At 39.0% G+C, this 22,052-nt stretch overlaps 1 protein-coding gene across 1 annotated transcript in view; it reads right to left on the bottom strand.

Annotated features, from left to right (window-relative positions):
* Positions 1-22,052, bottom strand: part of abcc2 (ATP-binding cassette, sub-family C (CFTR/MRP), member 2) — a 77,472-nt gene that overhangs the window by 37,666 nt on the left and 17,754 nt on the right. Inside the window, exons 9-18 of the mRNA XM_063008557.1 lie at positions 19,398-19,575; positions 18,407-18,661; positions 17,042-17,107; positions 16,165-16,302; positions 14,381-14,527; positions 12,470-12,554; positions 11,491-11,557; positions 9,584-9,710; positions 8,577-8,753; positions 7,045-7,212 (exon numbers count right to left, since the gene is read on the bottom strand). Of these exons, the coding sequence (XP_062864627.1) occupies positions 7,045-7,212; positions 8,577-8,753; positions 9,584-9,710; positions 11,491-11,557; positions 12,470-12,554; positions 14,381-14,527; positions 16,165-16,302; positions 17,042-17,107; positions 18,407-18,661; positions 19,398-19,575 (1,408 nt within the window). The remainder of the gene's footprint in view (positions 1-7,044; positions 7,213-8,576; positions 8,754-9,583; positions 9,711-11,490; positions 11,558-12,469; positions 12,555-14,380; positions 14,528-16,164; positions 16,303-17,041; positions 17,108-18,406; positions 18,662-19,397; positions 19,576-22,052) is intronic.

Genomic DNA, 22,052 nt, shown 5'->3' with positions numbered 1-22,052 from the left:
TGAGAGACTAAGAGAGAGCTTATAGCAGAGATGTTCACAAGTCACAAAATACGAGTCCGAGTCAAGTCACGAGTCAATATAATATACACAAAACATATATTGGTAATGTAACGTAGAAATAAACAAATAATATGTAAGTTCAGCATAACAACAACAGATTAGCAACTGTATTTTGCCATTTTACTTAGTGCCTTTACTTTCCTAGTCATTGTGCAAATGAATGTAATTTTTGTAACAAGAAGGTACCAGTTAAAAGCTTCAACTGATACGTTTTGTGTTCATTAATAAATCACGGCACAGCGGCCAAAATCCAAAACACAGCAAAAAAAATCATAACCACTGCTTACCATAGCTTATGTTCTTCCAGATGCTACTAAATCTATAAAAATGTGTTGTACCATTAGAAATATATTCCGTTATTTTGTAAATGTGCTTATAATAAAACCTCCAAACTTTTCCCGGTTGTGAAGTAAAACACTAACTTGTTAGAAAGCCAATCAAGCGTTTCATTGACACATCATCTGTGTGACGCAAACTGAATAATGCAAATAACAGCATTTCTTACTGAAAATTCAAATTAGAAGGTCTGATTGGTTCAGAAAGCGGTTCTTTCAACCATTAGCGCCAATTCTGTAGGAGTGTCCCATTCACCTCAGTTGTTCCTGTGAAGTGCACTACATAGGGTATTCCACCATTTTAAATGAGATTCCAATCCAAAGTTGTTTTTTTATTATTATTAATAAATAGACTTAAAAAAAAAAGTGCGGAAACTTTTTGAAGAACCCTCGTAATTTTGGTGTTATACAGGTCCTTCTCAAAAAATTAGCATATTGTGATAAAGTTCATTATTTTCCATAATGTAATGATAAAAATTTAACTTTCATATATTTTAGATTCATTGCACACCAACTGAAATATTTCAGGTCTTTTATTGTTTTAATACTGATGATTTTGGCATACAGCTCATGAAAACCTCAAAATCTCAAAAAATTAGCATATTTCATCCGACCAATAAAAGAAAAGTGTTTTTAATACAAAAAAAGTCAACCTTCAAATAATTATGTTCAGTTATGCACTCAATACTTGGTCGGGAATCCTTTTGCAGAAATGACTGCTTCAATGCAGCGTGGCATGGAGGCAATCAGCCTGTGGCACTGCTGAGGTGTTATGGAGGCCCAGGATGCTTCGATAGCGGCCTTAAGCTCATCCAGAGTGTTGGGTCTTGTGTCTCTCAACTTTCTCTTCACAATATCCCACAGATTCTCTATGGGGTTCAGGTCAGGAGAGTTGGTAGGCCAATTGAGCACAGTAATACCATGGTCAGTAAACCATTCACCAGTGGTTTTGGCACTGTGAGCAGGTGCCAGGTCGTGCTGAAAAATGAAATCTTCATCTCCATAAAGCTTTTCAGCAGATGGAAGCATGAAGTGCTCCAAAATCTCCTGATAGCTAGCTGCATTGACCCTGCCCTTGATAAAACACAGTGGACCAACACCAGCAGCTGACATGGCACCCCAGACCATCACTGACTGTGGGTACTTGACACTGGACTTCAGGCATTTTGGCATTTCCTTCTCCCCAGTCTTCCTCAAGACTCTGGCACCTTGATTTCCGAATGACATGCAAAATTTGCTTTCATCCGAAAACAGTACTTTGGACCACTGAGCAACAGTCCAGTGCTGCTGTTTCTGGTTCAAAAGTGGCTTGACCTGGGGAATGCGGCACCTGTAGCCCATTTCCTGCACACGCCTGTGCACGGTGGCTCTGGATGTTTCTACTCCAGACTCAGTCCACTGCTTCCGCAGGTCCCCCAAGGTCTGGAATCGGCCCTTCTCCACAATCTTCCTCAGGGTCCGGTCACCTCTTCTCGTTGTGCAGCGTTTTCTGCCACACTTTTTCCTTCCCACAGACTTCCCACTGAGGTGCCTTGATACAGCACTCTGGGAACAGCCTATTCGTTCAGAAATTTCTTTCTGTGTCTTACCCTCTTGCTTGAGGGTGTCAATGATGGCCTTCTGGACAGCAGTCAGGTCGGCAGTCTTACCCATGATTGCAGTTTTGAGTAATGAACCAGGCTGGGAGTTTTTAAAAGCCTCAGGAATCTTTTGCAGGTGTTTAGAGTTAATTCGTTGATTCAGATGATTAGGTTAATAGCTCGTTTAGAGAACCTTTTCATGATATGCTAATTTTTTGAGATAGGAATTTTGGGTTTTCATGAGCTGTATGCCAAAATCATCAGTATTAAAACAATAAAAGACCTGAAATATTTCAGTTGGTGTGCAATGAATCTAAAATATATGAAAGTTTAATTTTTATCATTACATTATGGAAAATAATGAACTTTATCACAATATGCTAATTTTTTGAGAAGGACCTGTATAGGTTTACTTATTTATTTATTAGGATTTTAGGGTTATGTTTTACACCTCATGACAAGACAGGTAGTTACAAGTTACACATGATTCATCAGTTCGGGTTGAATGTCAAACACCATCATGGGCAATTTTTCAATTTCTGTCTCCAATTCACCTAGCCCACCCTACGTTCAGACCTGCAGTTCATCACATTTTAATCGCTCATCAGCCTGTGTTCACATCAAAAGTGTCATCATCACCTGTAGGCGTTTTGTTGCCATGGTTTAACTTAAAAAAAAAACTTTCTTCCAGCTCTGTATCATCTGCAAAGGTTTATTCCAGGTTTGGTGTTCTAATTCCTATCCCACTAACATTATATGTTTTGCTTGATGTAGGAACAAGCCAGGTGCAACAAAAAAAACCTTTATGGTAAATCCAGAAAACATCCACACACAGGTGATTGGCAAAGCCAGTCTGGATATTATACCATCATGATGGCCAACCAGATTTATCTGTATTGGCTCCCGTTTGCGTGAACTGACAACAGCGGCCAAATTGGTGTTCCTGGGAGATACGTATTTGGAAATGGCAAACCAACACATTGTTGGAATTTTTTTTTTTATCCTGGCAGAGTTGGAAAGCTCTCAGAGACCTTGTTTTCCACTGCTGCTCTAGTTCTTGGAGTGGATTTGCTTTCCAAAAATGTATAGCAATATCATATCTCAACAGGGCTCTTGTTGCTTGGAACCATTGCAAACCAATGACTGACATTTGGAAGTAAAAAGTACTGACCAAAGTATGTGGACACCCCTCCTATTGTTGCGTTAATCTAACCCATTGACAGCATGTTTAACCAATTATATATGATAATTTATATTATATGCAATAGAAATCCTGTGTCCTTGTCCACAAAGCAAGATATACACCGATCAGCCATAACATTATGACCACCTCCTTGTTTCTACACTCACTGTCCATTTTATCAGCTCCACTTACCATATAGAAGCACTTTGTAGTTCTACAATTCCTGACTGAAGTCCATCTGTTTCTCTACATACTTTTTTAGCCTGAATTCACCCTGTTCTTTAATGGTCATGACCCTCACAGGTCCACCACACAGCAGGTATTATTTGGGTGGTGGATCATTTCAGCACTGCAGTGACACTGGTGGTGTGTTAGTGTGTGTTGTGCTGGTATGAGTGGATCAGACAAAGCAATGCTGATGAAGTTTTTAAACACCTCACTGTCGCTGCTGGACTGAGAATAGTCCACCAACCAAAAATATCCAGCCAACAGCGCCCTGTGGGCAGCGTCCTGTGACCACTGATGAAGGCCTAGAAGATGACCAACTCAAACAGAAGCAATAGATGAGCGATCGTCTCTGACTTTACATCTACAAGGGGGACTAACTAGGTAGGAGTGTCAAATAGAGTGGACACTGAGTGGACACGGTATTTAAAAACTACAGCAGTGCTGTGTCTGATCCACTCATACCAGTACAACACACACTAACACACCACCACCATGTCAGTGTCAGTGCAGGGCTGAGATCATCCACCACCTAAATAATACCTGCATTGTGGGGGTCCTGACCATTGAAGAACAGGGTGAAAGCAGGCTAAAAAGGTATGTAGAGAAACAGATGTATATGGTAAGTGGAGCTGATAAAATGGACAGTGAGTGTAGAAACAAGGAGGTGGTCATAATGTTATGGCTGATTGGTGTATAAAGACATGGTTTGGCGAGTTTACACTCATACATCAGAATGATGACACAACGCTATTGAATTTTACTTACAAGGCTATTTGAATGATAATAACAAACCTAGGCATAGTGCACAGCAATAAGTCTCATGTAGTTTCATATTTCCACCAGAAAAAAAAACTCTAAATCCCCGAAGGTACCAAGTAAATCTTTAGGTATGAAGAGGATATATGAAAAAGCAAACAAAAAAAATCATCTATTTTTACTATGAATGCAAAAGAACTCTAGAGTTCGTCTGTCTGTGCTTTTTCAGTCCGATGCTTTAACATTAATTGCCTTCTTGCTGTCTGACCAGGTGACCCAAGAAAACACATTAAAAGTTGTTTTTGTTCAACTATAGTCATGAAAACTTTGTAGAATATACATCATCTCTTCCAGACGTACAGGATTTGACTTTATAATGAACGCCTATGAATTTTTAATGGATTGCTGTTAAGTGCATTTCAGCTCTCAGTCTGTTTTACTAACTGTGTCCAGTCATGATATTCATAAGCAGATTTCTAATGTTGTTTAATATTCACAGCTTAATATCATGTTAAAAGCCTGAAAACACTGTATGGCCAAAAGTATTTGGACATTTGGCTAAGAGCTTATTGGACAACTCATTTGAAAAACCAGTGGAATTAAAATACTGTAGAGTTAATTCTTAGTGGTCCTTTTAGGTAGAACAACAGCCACTGTTCTGAGAAGGCTTCTCACAAGACTTTAAAGTTTGTCTGTGGGAATTTGTTCCCATTCAGTCGGAAGAGCATTCGTATGGCTGGGCACAGATGTTGGTCAAGAGAGCCTCAATAGAAGATCCAGTTCATTCCAAAGCTGTTCAGTGGGGCTGAGGTTTCTTCATGTCTTTATAGAGCTTGCTTTGTGCACAGGGGCACAGTCATGCTAGAACAGGAAAGGACCTTCCCTAAACCATTGCTGCATACATTGCAAGCATAAAATTTCCTTTATATGATTGATTTGTTGTCTGTTAGCATTTGTTCTGGCTGAAACACATTAACTGAAAAATTATAGGGGGTGTCCCAATACATTTGTCCACACAGTGTGTGTTAGTTAGGGGGAAATGCATCATCATATCATGCTTGTTTCCACAGATTGTACCACGAATAGGGGCAGTTGTAGCTCAGTGGTTAAGATACTGGACTAGTGATCAGAAGGTCGCCAGTTTGATCGCTTTTTAATCGCTAAAGGCCCTTGTGTTATGGTAAAGTTAGATATTATGCCGGATATCACCTGAATATTAGTATTTTGCTGCTTGTGCATTTAATACTTATAGTTGTTAAATCCTTATGTGGCTGCTTGAGATGTGGCTGAGAGTCACAAGCTGTTATAAAATGTTGTAAGCAGATAAAAAAACAAGTTAGCACAGAATGGAGGTTCAAAAGTCCAACACCCAATGTGATGTGACTAGAGCAGTATAAAGGGATGCCCACAGTTCTGTTATTTGTTCTTCAGCCATTCCACTGCTGTGAGAACCCACGATCGTGCCAATAAATTAACCAATCCAGTGAACTGTAATCTTTGTTCTAATTTGTCATCTGACCTTATTTTTCCATGACACTTACATGGCATTTGGTCATAACTGCAAGCTGCTTTGCATAAACATGTCTGCTAAATGCCATAAATGTAAAAAAATAATGTGTGCCAGGTGTAAAGTCTTTGCAAAATGGGATAAAATAGGAAGATCTTTAACTGTCCTATAATAAACATTTATGTCATTATTTCTGCTTCCTGCTGGCCAGTAGGAGGTCTTTTTCTCAAGGCTGTTTGCACATGCAGTACATATACCGACAAGGCATAACATTATGACCACTGACGTGAATAACACTGATTATCTCTTCATCACGGCACCTGTTAGTGGGTGGGATATATTAGGAAGCAAGTGAATATTTAATCCTCAAAGTTGATGTGTTAGAAGCAGGAAAAATGAGCAAGCGTAAGGATTTGAGCGAGTTGTTAAGGGCCAAACTGTGATGGCTAGACGACTGGGTCAGAGCATCTCCAAAACTCAAAACTGCAGCTCTTGTGGGGTGTTCCCGGTCTGCAGGTGTCAGTATCTATTAAAAGTGTTCCAAGAAAGGAACAGTGGTAAACTAGCGACAGGGTCATGGTCAAGGCTCATTGATGCACATGGGGAGCGAAGGCTAGCCTGTGTGGTCCGATTCAATAGAAAGGTGTCAGAATACACAAGGCATCACAGTTTGTTGCGTATGGGGCAGCAAAAGGGGGACCAACACAATATTAGGAAGATGGTCATAAGGTTATGCCTGATCGGTGTAAAATTAAAGTCAAAATTACATGGGAATTTAAAGCTTGCTTGACCGCCTGTGTTCCAGCAGAAAAACAAAGAATTCTTATCACTGCCAAACAAAAGAACCTACAATTGTCATTTATTTTACAAGTATTTAATGTTAATGCAGCAATTAAATAGCAGCTTGACAGTCATGGTTTTTGTTGCCCAATAAACATTATGTAATAGTAAATAGTACAAAATCAGAAAATCGTTAAAAACAAAAAGTGTTATGCAAATTAGTTCTTTAAAGGTCAGAAATGCTTTTTAGCAATAAAAAAATTTAAAAGAATAAATGAAATTAAACTACTTCAATAATTCACTAATAAATGAATCGCATTTGGCGGCATGAGTCAGACCTTTTTCATTTAGCTCGGGATGCAGGCTGATAAAAGCTGGTACACAGCTGCTGAAGTGGAAGACAATCATTGTTATGTCAAACAGCACACATGCCTGATGCTAGTTTGAATTCTCTGAGGTAAGTGACAATTTTCGCCTTAACTGTGACAGAGTGTCCCCACTTTAAACTGCACGAACTTTGACCTAGGTGAACAGTTCTTGAGAAATTGCACAAGAGGATTTTTGAAGCATTTTTGAAGCATCAAGAACAAAATGTGCATGCAAATAGTCACTTACCTTATTCTTTAAAAGACCTTTGGGTCCGATCACTTTCTCAAACAGATGTTTTCCCACATGAGAATCGACAGCAGACAGCGGGTCGTCGAGGAGGTACACATCTGCTGAACTGTAAGCCGCTCGCGATAAACTCACCCGCTGCTTCTGCCCTCCACTCAAATTGATACCCTAAAGACACACATTATTTTAGTTTAGCCAACCATTATTATATTCTAGGTGTGTAAACTTTTAAATCTTGTGCAACTGTATACATTTTATTAAAATTTATTTATTGACTTTGTCCCTTTTTCTCTCCATTTTAGCAATTCAATTTGTCTTCCGCTGCTGTGGATCCCTGATTGCATTTGAGGAGGCAACCCTAACTGATGCAGTGAGTAGCTTCTCATTTGTTAAACAACCATGTCAAAAGACACATCCTGTGGTCGTGAAAAAAATGTTAATCTGTTTCAGAAGGGTCAAATTATTGGCATGCATCAAGCAGAGAAAACATCTAAAGAGATCGCTGAAACTACTAACATCGGGTTAAGAACTGTCCATCGGGAAACATCATCTTCGAGGAAGGAATGTGGTCGGAAAAAATCTTGAATGATCGTGATCGGCGGTCACTTAAACGTTTGGTGAAATGAAATGGTAGAAAAACTCCAGTAGAACTCAGGGATATGTTTAATAGTGAAAGTAAGAGCATTTCCACACGCTCAATGCGAAGGGAACTCAAGGGATTGGGACTAAACTGTGTAGCCTTAAGAAACCTTGTCAGTGAGGCAAAAACAGCTTCAATTTGCTAGGGAGCATAAAGATTGGACTCTGGAGCAATGGAGGAAGGTCATGTGGTCTGATGGGTCCAGATTTACCCTGTTACAGAGTAATGGGCGCATCAGGGTAAAAAGAGAGGCGGCTGAAGTGATGCACCCATCATGTCTAGTGCCTACCGTACAAGCCTGTGGGGGCAGTGCTATGATCTGGGGTTGCTGCAGTTGGTCATGTCTAGGTTCAGCAACATTATGTGCCCAAAGAATGAGGTCAGCTGACTACCTGAATATACTGAACGACCAGGTTATTCCATCAATGGATTTTTTCTTCCCTTATGGCACGGGCATATTCCAAGATGACAATGCCAGGATTCATCATGCTTAAATTGTAAAAGAGTGGTTCAGGGAGCATGAGACATCATTTTCACACATGGATTGGCCACCACAGAGTCCAGACCTGAACCTCATTGAGAATCTTTGGGATGTGCTGGAGAAGACTTTGCGCATCATCAATACAAGATCTTGGGAAAAAATTAATGCAACTCTGGACAGAAATAAATGTTGTGACATTGCAGAAGCTTGTGGAAACGATTCCACAGCGAATGCGTGCCGTAATCAAAGCTAAAGGCGGTCCAACCAAATATTAGAGTGTGTGACTTTTTTTGGCCAGGCAGTGTATTTCTTCTGTGCATACTGGACTTGCCACCTTTATTTTTTTAACCCCAGATAGTTGTTGAATTAGTGAAGAATAACTACAAAGCAAAAAATTCTCTTAAGCATTACCTTCTCTCCGATTTCCGTCTGAACTCCACCAGGAAGTAACTTCAGGTCCGGCTCCAAAGCACAGGCTTTCACCACCTTTTGGAACTTCTGCTCGTCCAGTTGGAATCCAAAGAGTATGTTGTCCTGTAAAGTGGCATTCTGAATCCAGGCTTGCTGAGGCACATATGCCACAGAACCCTAAGGAAACGTAAATGATAGGATAAAGACATTACAACTAGCTATAACTCCTGGCATGATGACATCATAATGAATTACATACACTTGTATAGAGCATCTATTGATTTGTTGTTGATTTTATTGTGTAGGTTTGCTGAAATGTAATTGACCATATTGACCCCTGATTATTAATTTACTGGGAGGCACGATGGCTTGGTGGGAAGCTCTGTAGCCTCACAGCAAGAAGGTCCTGGGTTTCCTGTGTGGAATTTCTTCCGGAAGTTCCGGTTTCCTCCCACAGTCCAAAAACATGCAGTCTGGTTAATTAGAGATACTAACATTGCCCTTAGATGTGAATGTGTTTGTGTATGTCTGCCCTGTGATGCCCTGTAACCCTAACCCAAACTCGAACCCAAACCAAAACCCTAATCCTGTCCAGGGTGTTTCTACGTGTCTTGCGCCCATTGAGAGCTGAAATAGGCTCCAGCACCCCCACGTGACCACGATTAGGATAAGCAGTTCAGAAAGTGAGTGAGTGATTAATGTACTTAATTTACTACACACTCATTACGGAACAGTGGTCTTTTTATAGGGTTCAAAAAGTAATAAACAAAATAAAACCAATAACATGTCACTTTATGCTAACAGGAGATTAATCCAGTCAATCAGGTCAAATTTAAGAACCGCCAAAACCAATTGTTCTATGAATTGGAATGGCATGCTGCACCGTCCAAAACCAACCCAGCTTTTCATTGCTATAGGTTTAAAATTGGCAGAATAAAAAAAAAAATGGGCAGCTTAATGGCTGACTAAGATTTGTAGTCGTTTGTAGTACTTTTTCTCCTCAGTACCTTGATGTGGACAGAACCAGAGAGGTTGTGCATTTCCCCAAGCAGAGCTGAGACCAAAGATGATTTGCCTGATCCCACAGCACCCACCACAGCAACCAGACGACCAGGGTTTATTTCCACAGATACACTGAGGGAACACATAGGAAAATGTATTACAAAAATGTAAGAACTTACATAAGTGCACATACAGTATATTTAAAACATTGTGATGGCTAGACGACTGGGTCAGAGCATCTCCAAAACTGCAGCTCTTGTGGGGTGTTTCCGGTCTGCAGTGGTCAGTATCTATGAAAAGTGGTCCAAAGAAGGAACAGTGGTAAACTGACAACAGGGTCATGGGCGGCCAAGGCTCATTGATGCACGTGGGGAACGAAGGCTGCTGTAGCTCACATTGCTGAAGAAGTTAATGCTGGTTCTGATAGAAAGGTGTCAGAATACACAGTGCATCACAGTTTGTTGCATATGGGGCAGCAAAAGGGGGACCAACACAATCTGTTGTTCTGTTGTTTTACCCCGAGGTGGTTCTGATGGAAACCTGTTTGCCCTCTTGAGATTAAAGACTTCAAGTTGAGACTGCCATGCCAACAATGCTGCTCCTGCTAGATGGGATGGGTACCTGGCGTGTTTGAACCAAAAACATCCAGAACTTACAACAGACTTCATCACAGACTGGACTGAACAATGAAGAACATAAATATTTTTTTTGCTAGTTATAACTTTCAGTTCAATTTAATTTTGTGTTCATATGATTTGTGTAAATCCTATTTATTTTAAGTATCCTTCAGGGCACCCAAAGAGAATGGGTCCCTGCTGACTCTGGTTCCTCTTCCTCTAATTTTAGGGGAGTTTTTCCTTGCCACTGTCACCCTCGGCTTGCTCAATGGGTTTTTTTTGGTCTGTTGGTCCTGGATTCTGTAAAGTTGCTTTGAGACAATGTCCATTGTAAAAAGTGCTATACAAATAAATTTGACTTGACTTGAATATTAGGAAGGTGGTCATAATGTTATGCCTAATCGGTGTAGATTGAGATGGATAGGAAGTTATTTTAGCAGTCCAAGAAAACTATTTAAACCCTTCATAGGGTTAGTAGGCAATCTTCTACGGTGTCCAGACATTAAAGATCAGTTTTCCAGACTTTTTTCATCCTTAAGGCTCTCTGATAAATGAATACTATATGGCCAAAAGTATGTGGACACCTGACCACCAGCTTGTTGGCCGAAAAATATAAAGTATATTTTGTCTAACTGGTCAGAAGTAATTCAAGAACCATTAAAAACAGGTCTGGCATAATTTAGATGTTAGAACACTGTCCACAAGGTAATCAAGCTTTACATCACTATGGGCTTAGTGACTATGAACTGCCAGACAAGGAAGTTTCCCATTACCCTGCTTGTTCTTCGTCCATGTGTTAATTTAATCTAACTTAGTCTATCTTAATAATAAAATAATAATGTTTTCCTAAGAGGTTTGGATCAGTCTACTAACATCAGGAGGCTAAAATTGGGGATAAAAAAACAATACTGTTTACCTGACACTTCTCCACAACAAAATCACTCCTGTGCTGAAAATGGTCCAGCGTTTATCAGTAAGTAACATCTAGTCAGTGAAGGTCTTTCTTATTAATGGAGAATGGAGGTGTGGGGAACCAACAAGGACATAGCTTTAGATGACCAACAATCAGAAAACATAAACCTGAGTGCACCTATGTTGGAGACAATTTAATAAAATGGCAAGTGTGTGTGTTTGTGTGAGAGTCATTTATTGCACTCCTGCTTTGAATAGAAATCCTTTATGTCAGTCCCTATAGACTATGAATAGCAATTTCATCATGAGCTGCAGGAATCAATAGACCACTTTTCTGACATGTAGGATAATAAGAAAAGGGCAAAAAAAACCCAGAAACTCACTTCTTCAGAGCTGGTTCGGCATCGCTCCCCCAAGCAAAAGTGCCATTGCTCACACTTACCGCTGTTTCTGGTCGATAAAAAAATAAATCAGAGATAAAATAATCATTTATGTGTAGTTAGTTTCGTCTTATAGCTGAAAGAGCTGCTATTGTTGTTTCTGTTTAGCATTTGGACCTGAATAAAGATACATAAACAGATCAATAACTATATACACTGCACCCTAACTTCGTTAAAAGTAAATACGACCATGTAGTGTTCTCATTATTATTATCATTATAATGTCCGAGGTCCTGCTATGGATGGCCGTTCTGTGACATGTGTGTTACTATATTGTGCCCAGTGATTTGAAAAAAAAAAAAAACAGACCCACTGCAACCATAATCAGGATCAAGCAGTGGTAAACTATAAAAAATAAAATATAAATAAAAAATATGTATTTTCCATATCTATTGCAATAGGACGTTGAAAATTAGAGAACTAGCTCACAATCGATTGATCAGTTAAAACCAAGGTGGGCTGTGTGAAGTCCGCCATACTATAGGGACAGTGGTAGCCTAGTGGGTAGAGCCTAGTGGGTAGACCTAGTGGGTAGGGCTATCAACCGGAAGATTGGGGGTTCAAATCCAGGCTCTGCTATGCAGCCACTGTTGGGTCCTTGAGCAAGGCCCTTAACCCTATCTGCTCCAGGGGCGCCGTACGATGGCTGACCCTGTGCTCTGACCCCAGCTTCCAAACAAGCAGGGATATGTGAAGAAAGAATTTCATTGTACTGTACACCTGCATATGTATATATGACAAATCTTCTTCATCTTCTATAGACTTCACTTTGTGCATAGAAGCACAGTCATGCTGGATACAGGTGTTTCTACACACCTAAAGTCATTAATTATACTTTTGGTAATATAGAACACATATCTACTGATCACTGATCATATCATAACTGATATGAATGTGAAGGTAAACGTCTGCAGTGAATTACTCTTGCTGTCGTCATGATGTACTGCCATGGTGTCCAAATCTTCTCCACTGAGAAACTTCTCCAGCCTTTTCTTAGATACGACTGTCTGTGAACAAAAGAGCATCAAAGATCACATCAAAACTGCCCTAAATATATGCATAATTAATACATTATAAGAAAATAAATGCAATACAAGCTCTCCAACCGTGTGGTAAAACTACAGCAAACATTGTTGGAATCTGCAAATATCCACATTTGACACAGATTTCTAATTGGTTTCCACTTATAAATCAAATGTAGTTCTAAAATTAACAGGTTTTATTTACAGAGGGAGTAGTGGCCCTGAGAAGTGGCTTAATGGTGTATAAACCAGCAGAATGCTGTATACTGCTATCATGTACGTACATATACATCATATAAAATTTAAGCTGTGTACTAACTTTAGGTAGCAAAATAACCAGCTTCTGATATATTTACCTTTATTTAAGAATATCTAATGTCAGATTAAATTACATGACTGGGATAATGTAATAATGTATAATGCACTGTAATTTCACAAGCAAAGCAGAGCATGTTGGTGGCAGTATCATGTTGCTTGCAGGGACTAGTAGTCTGGTTAGGACCAGAGATGTTCAAAAGTCACAAAATACAAGTCAGAGTCTTTAGACTAGACATTGTGCAAATGAATGTAATTTCCGTAACAAGAAGGTACCAGGTAAAAGCTTCAACTGATACGTTTTGTTTTAATTGCAAAACAAAAGCGCGATAAATCACGGCACAGCGACCAAAATCCAAAACACAGCAAAAAAAATCATAACCACTGCTTACCTAAGCTTATGTTCTTCCAGATGCTATTAAATGTTTAACCGTGTGTCCCAATAGGAATATAATCCGTTATTTTGTAAATGTGCTTATAATTAAAAACCTCCAAACTTTTCCCGGTTGTGAAGTAAAACACTAACTCGTTAGAAAGCCAATCAAGCATTTCATTGACAATCATCTGTGTGATGCAAACTGAACAATGCAAATAACAGCATTTCTTACTAAAAATTGGTTGGTTCAGAAAGCGGTCTTTCAACCATTAGTGCCAATTCTGTAGGAGCGTTCCGTTCACCCCGGTTGTTCCTGTGAAGTGCACTACATAGGGTATTCCACCATTTAAAGTGAGATTCCAATCCATAGGTAACGAAAATGTTCAAATAAAGTAAACTTGTCACACGTAACTAATGTTAACACATGCTGACGCTAGGGACTCTTGTTGTTTACGAGTCATGAGTCGAGTCCGAGTCATTTGAAACAACTATGTGTGCGACTTACATGCGTCACAGACTCGAGTCACCATCTCTGGTTAGGACTAATAAGAAAATAAAGATCTTGGCCAAAAAAAAGTGTTTTTATTTTCCAGAAAACTCAAACTGAGCTGAAAAAAACATTTTCAAAGCAACACGCAACTGGTATTAAATAAAAATATATATAATTATGGCGAGACCATATATCTGCTATCCTAGTAAAATCTTAAGAGGTTTGTTGGGTCATTGGGTATCCATCCATTTATTTTGGGACTTATCCTAAAACACTGCTGGCTGTAATAGCTGCTATATCTTTTGTTTTAACTTTAATGTCCTCATGTAGAAACAGTTTAGGTAAGGCCCTTCCCTGTTCCAGCATGCCTCTTCCCTTGTCTACAAAGCAAGGTTCACATAGACATACAGTAGTTACCAAACAAAGTTTGCTATGCCTCAGAAGCACTCCAAAAAGCCTCTCCAGAAAAGTAGAGGCTGTTACAGCAGCAAAAGCAGAATCACCGATAGAGCTAATTGTTAAGTTTTTACCAGTATAATTAGACCTTTACTTGGAGCAGGAGAAACACAAAAGTAAGGAAACAAAGCTATTAGAGACACAAAATAGACCTGTGTGTGGGTGTGCAAGTACCTGCACTATGCTAGAGATGAGCATCGGAAGCATGGCGAGAGGAAAACGCAGGATGTTGAAGAGAGAGATGGATGTAAAAGCTTTCTCTGCATCCAAGACATTATCCGGACTGGCAGACACAAAAACAGCAAAGGTTGCCAAGGACACCTAGAAAGGACAAAGTTCAGAAAGAATCGAACAATTGTTGACGACAAAATTTTTTGTTGAATAAAAAAAGAGGGATATTTTTGAGAGAGATATTACGTCTCAGGGGCCGGTACTATAAAAGAACGTTAGCAGCTCAGATCAATCACTAAGTCAGAAAGGTAAAACATCTGTAGCTGTAACTGTGGTTTATTTTTAAAATTGCTGTGTGCTTAAGCTTAAAATAGGAAGACAATACTGAATTAGTTAAAAAATATATATAATATATATAATTTACACTTGATGGCCAAAATATGTGTCCACCTTTTTTAATAATCAAGTTCAACAGTTTAACAGGTGTGTAGAACCTTTCATATAAAGAAAATTTTGAAATGTTCTTCTAATTTTTTTAGCTGCATGGAAGGACCTTTTCTATAAACTCGATTTACACTCGGCCAGCCAAACATATTAAAAGTCATACAGTATATAGTTTTAAAATTCAAACATGATTAACAAATCCCAGATTGTTGTTTATGCTGCACAATCCGAAATGTCCCAACTTTTTAACAAATGAGGATTGTACTGCATATACACCGACATTAAGCCAACATTAAAACCACCCCCTTGTTTCTACACACATTGTCCATTTTATCAGCTCCACTTACTATTTAGAAGCACTTTGTAGTTCTACAATTACTGACTGTAGTCCATCTGTTCCTCTGCATGTCAGTGACACTGACATGGTGGTGGTGTGTTAGTGTGTGTTGTGCTGGTATGAGTGGATCAGACACAGCAGCGCTGATGGAGTTTTTAAACACCTCACTGTCACTGCTGGACTGAGTCCACCAACCAAAATTGTATCCAGCCAACAGCACCCCGTAGACAGTGTCCTGTGACCACTGATGAAGGTCTAGAAGATGACCAACTCAAACAGCAGCAATAGATGAGCGATCGTCTCTGACTTTACATCTACAAGGTGGACCAACTAGGTAGGAGTGTCTAATAGAGTGGACAGCAGCGCTGCTGTGTCTGATCCACTCATACCAGCACAACACACACTAACACACCACCACCATGTCAGTGTCACTGCAGTGCTGAGAATGATCCAGGCTCCTTACACAGCGTTTGAAGACCCCACTGTTAGTCCGGTCTTCTCCCACCCAGCAAACATGATGGGTGATCGTTAGCTGAGCTGAGATTTGAAAAGGTGTGTTTAGAATCCCAGCGCTGGTGTGCTAGCGAATTATCCCAATGCGCCACCTGGGCGCCTGATTACATTTTAATGTTTTAATCGGTTAATTGTTCGCTGCATGTTCACACTGTCGTTTGCAAAAAAGCAGGACAATTACATAATGCCTTCATGCCTATCCTGTTTTGGAGGCATTTATAGGATCATTTATAGGAAAGTTTGTCTAAATTCCTGTGTGCAAGTATTAATTGTACTTCTTGTATTTAGATTATTACAGAGCAGCTCATTGTTATAACTGACTAACTGTTGTTCCTGATGTTTTTATGTCTACTCTTTTTTACTGACTGCTGTCTCCTCTCTTACCTAACACCTTTTCCTTTATTCCCAGGATGGATTTTTTGTTAGCTTTGTAGTGATGCGAATCTCTCAGCCACCAAATAAAACCCTTTTGATGTCCATGAATGGCACCTACCAGTGCTGGAGCACAGGAAAAGATGAAAGTGGAGACCGACCCCAGGTAGGCAAACTTTCTCATAACTTTTAGCTCATTTTCTCTTATGTCCTGCACCTGAGCCTCAAAAGATGGCTCCCAGGCGTAGAGTTTTAGAATCTGCAGAATACAGAGCGGGAAAGGTTAAAGGAAGGGCTAAAAAATGCATGTTAATGAAGAAGAACAAAGAAAATAAATATTTAGGCGTTCAGCATAAAGCAGGAGAGTCAAACTCACAGCCACATCATTTTATGTGACCCGCGAGAGCTTAAAAGACGTATGATTGTTGTGACGGTTCAAGTAGTTACAAAGTTTTTGTATTTTGTAGTTTTACTCATTTACACAAGTTTAAAGTATAAATTTGGCATTTTGACACCAAACACAGAGTTTAGCCTCCAAGAAAAACAACAAATTAACTAAAAGGCAGACTGCAATCACAGCAGGACACATTACAATCGGCCCTTTGAGGGCCACCATAATGCAGATGAGGCCCTCTGTGAAAATGAGTTTGACACCCCTGGCGTAAAGCATTAAAGCCACAGGTGGGGGATTCCAAACACAATCAGCCCACTGACTAACACAAAACAGTATGTCAATAAAATGATTTTCTTTAGTGAGAATTATCACTACTTAATATATGTAGCTTAGCATATTCATAGTCTGGCTGAGAGAACACGTTGTTAAGTAAACAAATCAACATGATATAACAAATTTTCTTTGCTAAAAAAATAAGGTCAAAATGTAGGATCAGTGATGTGTCTTTTTATTTGTGAGATTAAACAGACCAAAATGTCAAGCAGGTGTTTCAGCATGGTATAATCAGCAGCTTATTTATCGAAGCAGGAAAGGATGAGCCTACCTTTATACCATTCAGAATTTCATTCATTATTTTCAACCGTTTGTCCTTAAACTTCATGCTTTGCATCTGAAAGGAAAATCAGATACATTTCATAATTTAATCATTTATTTTTTTATTATCTTCAGATTATAATTAACATTTGGGTAAAAAGGTAAGATGCATTTGTGTCAGGTTATTGAAACACAGTAGGATAAAAGTTTACATACACCAATCACCATAATCACCAGCCATAACATTAAAACCACCTCCTTGTTTCTACACACACTGTCCATTTTATCAGCTCCACTTACCATATAGAAGCACTTTGTAGTTCTACAATCACTGACTGTAGTCCATCTGTTTCCCTGCATGCTCTGTTAGCCCCCTTTCATGCTGTTCTTCAATGGTCAGGACTCTCCCAGGACCACTACAGAGTAGGTATTATTTAGGTGGTGGATCATTCTCAGTGTGTGTTAGTGTGTGTTGTGCTGGTATGAGTGGATCAGACACAGCAGCGCTGATTGAGTTTTTAAACACCTCACTGTCACTGCTGGACTAACAATAGTCCACAAACATCCAAAAAACATCCAGCCAACAGTGCCCTGTGGGCAGCGTCCTGTGACCACTGATGAAGGTCTAGAAGATGACCAACTCAAACAGCAGCAATAGATGAGCGATCATCTCTGACTCTACATATGCAAGGTGGACCAACTAGGTAGGAGTGTCTAATAGAGTGGACAGTGAGTGGACACGATATTTGAAAACTCCAGCAGCGCTGCTGTGTCTGATCCACTCATACCAGCACAACACACACTAACACACCACCACGTCAGTGTAACTGCAGTGCTGAGAATGATCCACCAGCTAAATAATACCTGCTCTGTGGTGGTCCTGAAACAAAGCATGTAGAGAAACAGATGGACTACAGTCATCTGTGCTTCTATATGGTAAGTGGAGCTGAGAAAATGGACAGTGAGTATAGAAACAAGGAGGTGGTTTTAATGTTATGGCTGATCGGTGTATGTTTGTAGACAGTGAGATTGGCCTTTTATTTGGTCCACAAATGGGACAGCACCACTATGTATATATGCTACAGCATTAGGTTTAAATTGGCAATGACATAACAGTGCAGAATTTTACATTTAGTTACTGTTTTATAAATCATTACAGGGATCATGCTAATTATGCAAGTATGCAAAGATGCACTGCCTGCCAAGGCCCTGACCAGACAATTTTCTGATTACTTCTGGTACACTTAGTGTACAGAAAAATAACATAAACACCACAATGATTATTCATCCTTTGACCATGAATAATCCAAAATCTCTTGTGTTAATGACCCATATACGGAAATTTACTCTAATTTACAGTAATAAATGGAAGTACCTGGAAAGTCTTGGCTTTGGTGGCCAGTAAACCATTAATGGGAACCATAAGCAGCATCGTCAGCAAGCCAGCGAGAACAGAAGGTCCGAGTTCAATCCAGAGAAATGCTATAGACAAAATGATCTGGAGTGGACACGACCACAACAGGTGGATAAAATTGGTGACATCGTTGAAGCGCTGAGCATCGGCTGACATCAGATTTACTGTTTCTCCTATGGTAGACTCTTTTCGAGCAGCATTGGACATGACCAATGCCTGAATTGGGAAAAAAGGGGGCATGAAAAAGCAGAAGTGACAGATTATCTACAAGTTAATGACAATCTGTATGTAAACTGTGAGTGACATAGAACCCAAAATTTGAATTCAAACCTTAATTAAGTGATTTGGAACATTTGGGGATCTAAAGAATTTATTTGAAATCCCCCTATCAATACATTTGGTAATACATTCTATCTATCCATCCACCCATCTATCCAATCCATCCATCCAACCATTCATACATCCATCCATCCACCTGCAACCATCCATCCACCCATCTATCTAATCCATCCATCCATCTATTCAACAATCAATTCATCCAACCATCCATCCATCCAACCCATTCATCCATCAATCCATCCTTCCATCCATCCATCCATTTATCACTTCACTGATCCATCCATCCGCCCGTCCGTTCGTCCATCCATCCGTCCATCAATCCAACCATCCATCCATTAATCAATTCATTAATCCATCTGTCAACCTATTCATCCATTTATCCATCCATCCATATCCATCCATACATCTATTCATCCATCTATCTAATCCATCCATCTATCTAATCCATCCATCCATCCCATCCATCTAAATCATCTATTTATCCATCCATCCATCAATCTATCAGTCCATTCTTCCATCAATTCATTCATCCATTTGTCAACCCATTCACCCATTTATCCATCCATCCATCCATATAGGTGCTTATAGAAAAACAATTCAAGATTGTTTGTACCTTCTTATACACAGCTGCCATTATAGCTGTGCGTACTTTCATACCCAGAGCAAAACAGCGCTGGAAATACTGCTGCAGGAACAAGGACTGAATAATTGCCACAATGAGAAGCAGAACTGCATATAGATACCCCTTCCAAAGGTAAATGGTTTTATCCTGAGTGAAGGATATCATGACCCTGTAACAAACCAAACCACATACCAGAATATATCACTGTTATATGAGAATCATGTGTCATAAAAGTAATTCAGATGGTTAATCTACCAGTATAAACTTTTGTAAAATATGACAATAAATAAAGTTTACATCAGAAGCCACTGGTTGTAACGTTCTGGGCATGAATGTTGGACCTTTGCAACGGCTGGTTTTTAACAAAATTTTTAATAGGACAAGTTGGACAATGAGCATCTACAGTGGAAAATCAAAAACTGAATTCTCTTATTAACAAATGTATTCTAACCTTTTAATTAATACTTAGATTATAGAACAGAAGCTCGTTTGGCAGCAGTCTTTGTAGATTAATTGTAAATCCTATTTATTTTATTTTAGTCATACTCATTTCAACAGATGTATAAAATTAATGACATTCCTTCAACTTCATGACAAGTATTGATTTTTGAAAATTCATTTTTGTCCCAGCATGATCACAATGTGATCTTTATTAAAGTAAATCATGGTTTGATATGGTATGAAGTAACTTCAATGGCTTGCAAAGAGCCCTGACCTCAGCCAGACTGAACACCTCTGGGATAAAAAGAAAAAAAAATCAATCCTGATAGTGGGTCAGAGTACAACAGGAATCAAAAAAATTTTCTTAATTAAATGGGCAAATTTTCACAGACAGTACAAAATCCTGTGAAAAGCATTCCCAGAAGACCAAAACTCATGAGTAATGCCAGATCAGTTAAACCTAATGACATCTACAAAATTAGTAAGACTGATTGTGTTAACAAAAGATGTCCTATATCATTTTTTAATTAATTCTGATAAAACTAATGAATTACTTATTAGATCCAAGATCAAGAACAAGTTGTCTAACCTGGTGCTAAAGCATGCTGCTTTCTTTGTGATACCCAACTCAGTTATTTTGATGCACACATCAGTAATAGTAGTACAAGCTATAGAGTTTCACCGTTCAATCTGCATAATAGCTCAAATAAGAAATATAATTTCTCCTCATGATGCCGAAGAACTGATCCATGCATTTCCAACCTCAATGGGAAGATTAATGCCATGATTGCCATGAACAAACTCCAGCTGTTTTGAAATGCAGCAGCTCTAGTGCTGAGACAAACGTCTATCATAATTGCTCTTGCTGCCAATTAAAATCTGCATTAATTAAAAAACACTTCTACTGACCTTTAAAGCATTACATGGCCAAGCTCTACAATATTTGAATGAACTTATTGAGCACTACAACCCAGCATAATTAATTTGTTTACAAGGTGCAGGGCTAATTACAGTTCTTGGAATTTAAACATACATGACCCAACATCTCTAAAATAACCTCCTTGTCTCTGTTCGTGTTTTTATTATGCTTTTTACTTATGTAATACGTGTTTATATAATCGTATTCTAATTCATTCTAGTATGTTTTGGGCCACCCATGGATGAGCCTGGTTTCCTCCAACTATTGCTCTTAGCTTGCTCAGTATGAGTTTTTGATCCTGGAATCAGTTTCTTTGAAACAATGCCCATTGTACAAAAGTGCTATACAAATAAATTTGACCTGATCTGAATTGATTTTAGAATGGCATGTCCAACAAACTCATGGCAGGTGTTTAATGACCAATTTACAGTGCTTTATAAAGGTTACTGTAAGTAAAGATTGTGAAATTTTGATGTGTGAAGCAGTAAAGATTCTGGTGGAGTAACGGGATCTTTGGGTGTGTCTTTAATATGGAAGGAGGAATGTAAACAAGCCACATGCTGTTTCCTCAAGCTTAAAATACACCTGTGTTAATTGTGTTGGACTTTCTTTTTGTTTCAACACCGTTTCATCTCATTTCCCAGCTATTTCCACTCTATTGTTAACAAGAACAATACAGTATTCACCAGAGCTTCTCAAATAAATATGTATCGGTGGAGTAATTTACATTGGATACATTTTACTAGACATTTCCAGGCACTAAGGTTAAGGCTTAAGGCTAAGGAAAGTCTGACCATCTATTGGTAGATGCATTGTTGAGAGTTGCCATTGTGTAAGTGTGCTTAACCTGAAACTACATGATCTACTGTATATTATATATTTAAACTATATTTAAATGTAGATTTTTTGTCATATGTTTCATATTGACAGTAGTTATAAAAAAAGATAGTGGGAAAATGAGAATTGTATTTAGATTTTTTGCATTTTTAACCTTTTCTTTAAATAGTCATGTCTAGTACCTCGACTGTAACTTCCTCCTCCACCGCAACACCCCTGACCAAGGATGGTTGCAGACTATTACATGGTTCCTCCAACACACATAGTTGGAGACCACTTTTTTTTCCCCACAGAAAGCCGTTTGCGATACTGAGAGCCATGCACTGCTGTAAATCATCCACCCAGCCACAAGTTAGGACCTCCAAGTTCCAATTTTCCAAGATCAAAAGAGTTGTTTAAGGACCAAGGATGGTTCAATGAAAGACCTGATTCTGAAATGAAACCTGGAT

This window comes from Trichomycterus rosablanca, chromosome 14 (genome assembly GCF_030014385.1).
Source record: "Trichomycterus rosablanca isolate fTriRos1 chromosome 14, fTriRos1.hap1, whole genome shotgun sequence".
In the NCBI taxonomy this organism is placed as follows: Eukaryota; Metazoa; Chordata; class Actinopteri; order Siluriformes; family Trichomycteridae; genus Trichomycterus; species Trichomycterus rosablanca.
Note: the sequence above shows the minus strand (reverse complement) of the source record. Positions and strands in the feature narration are given on the sequence as shown.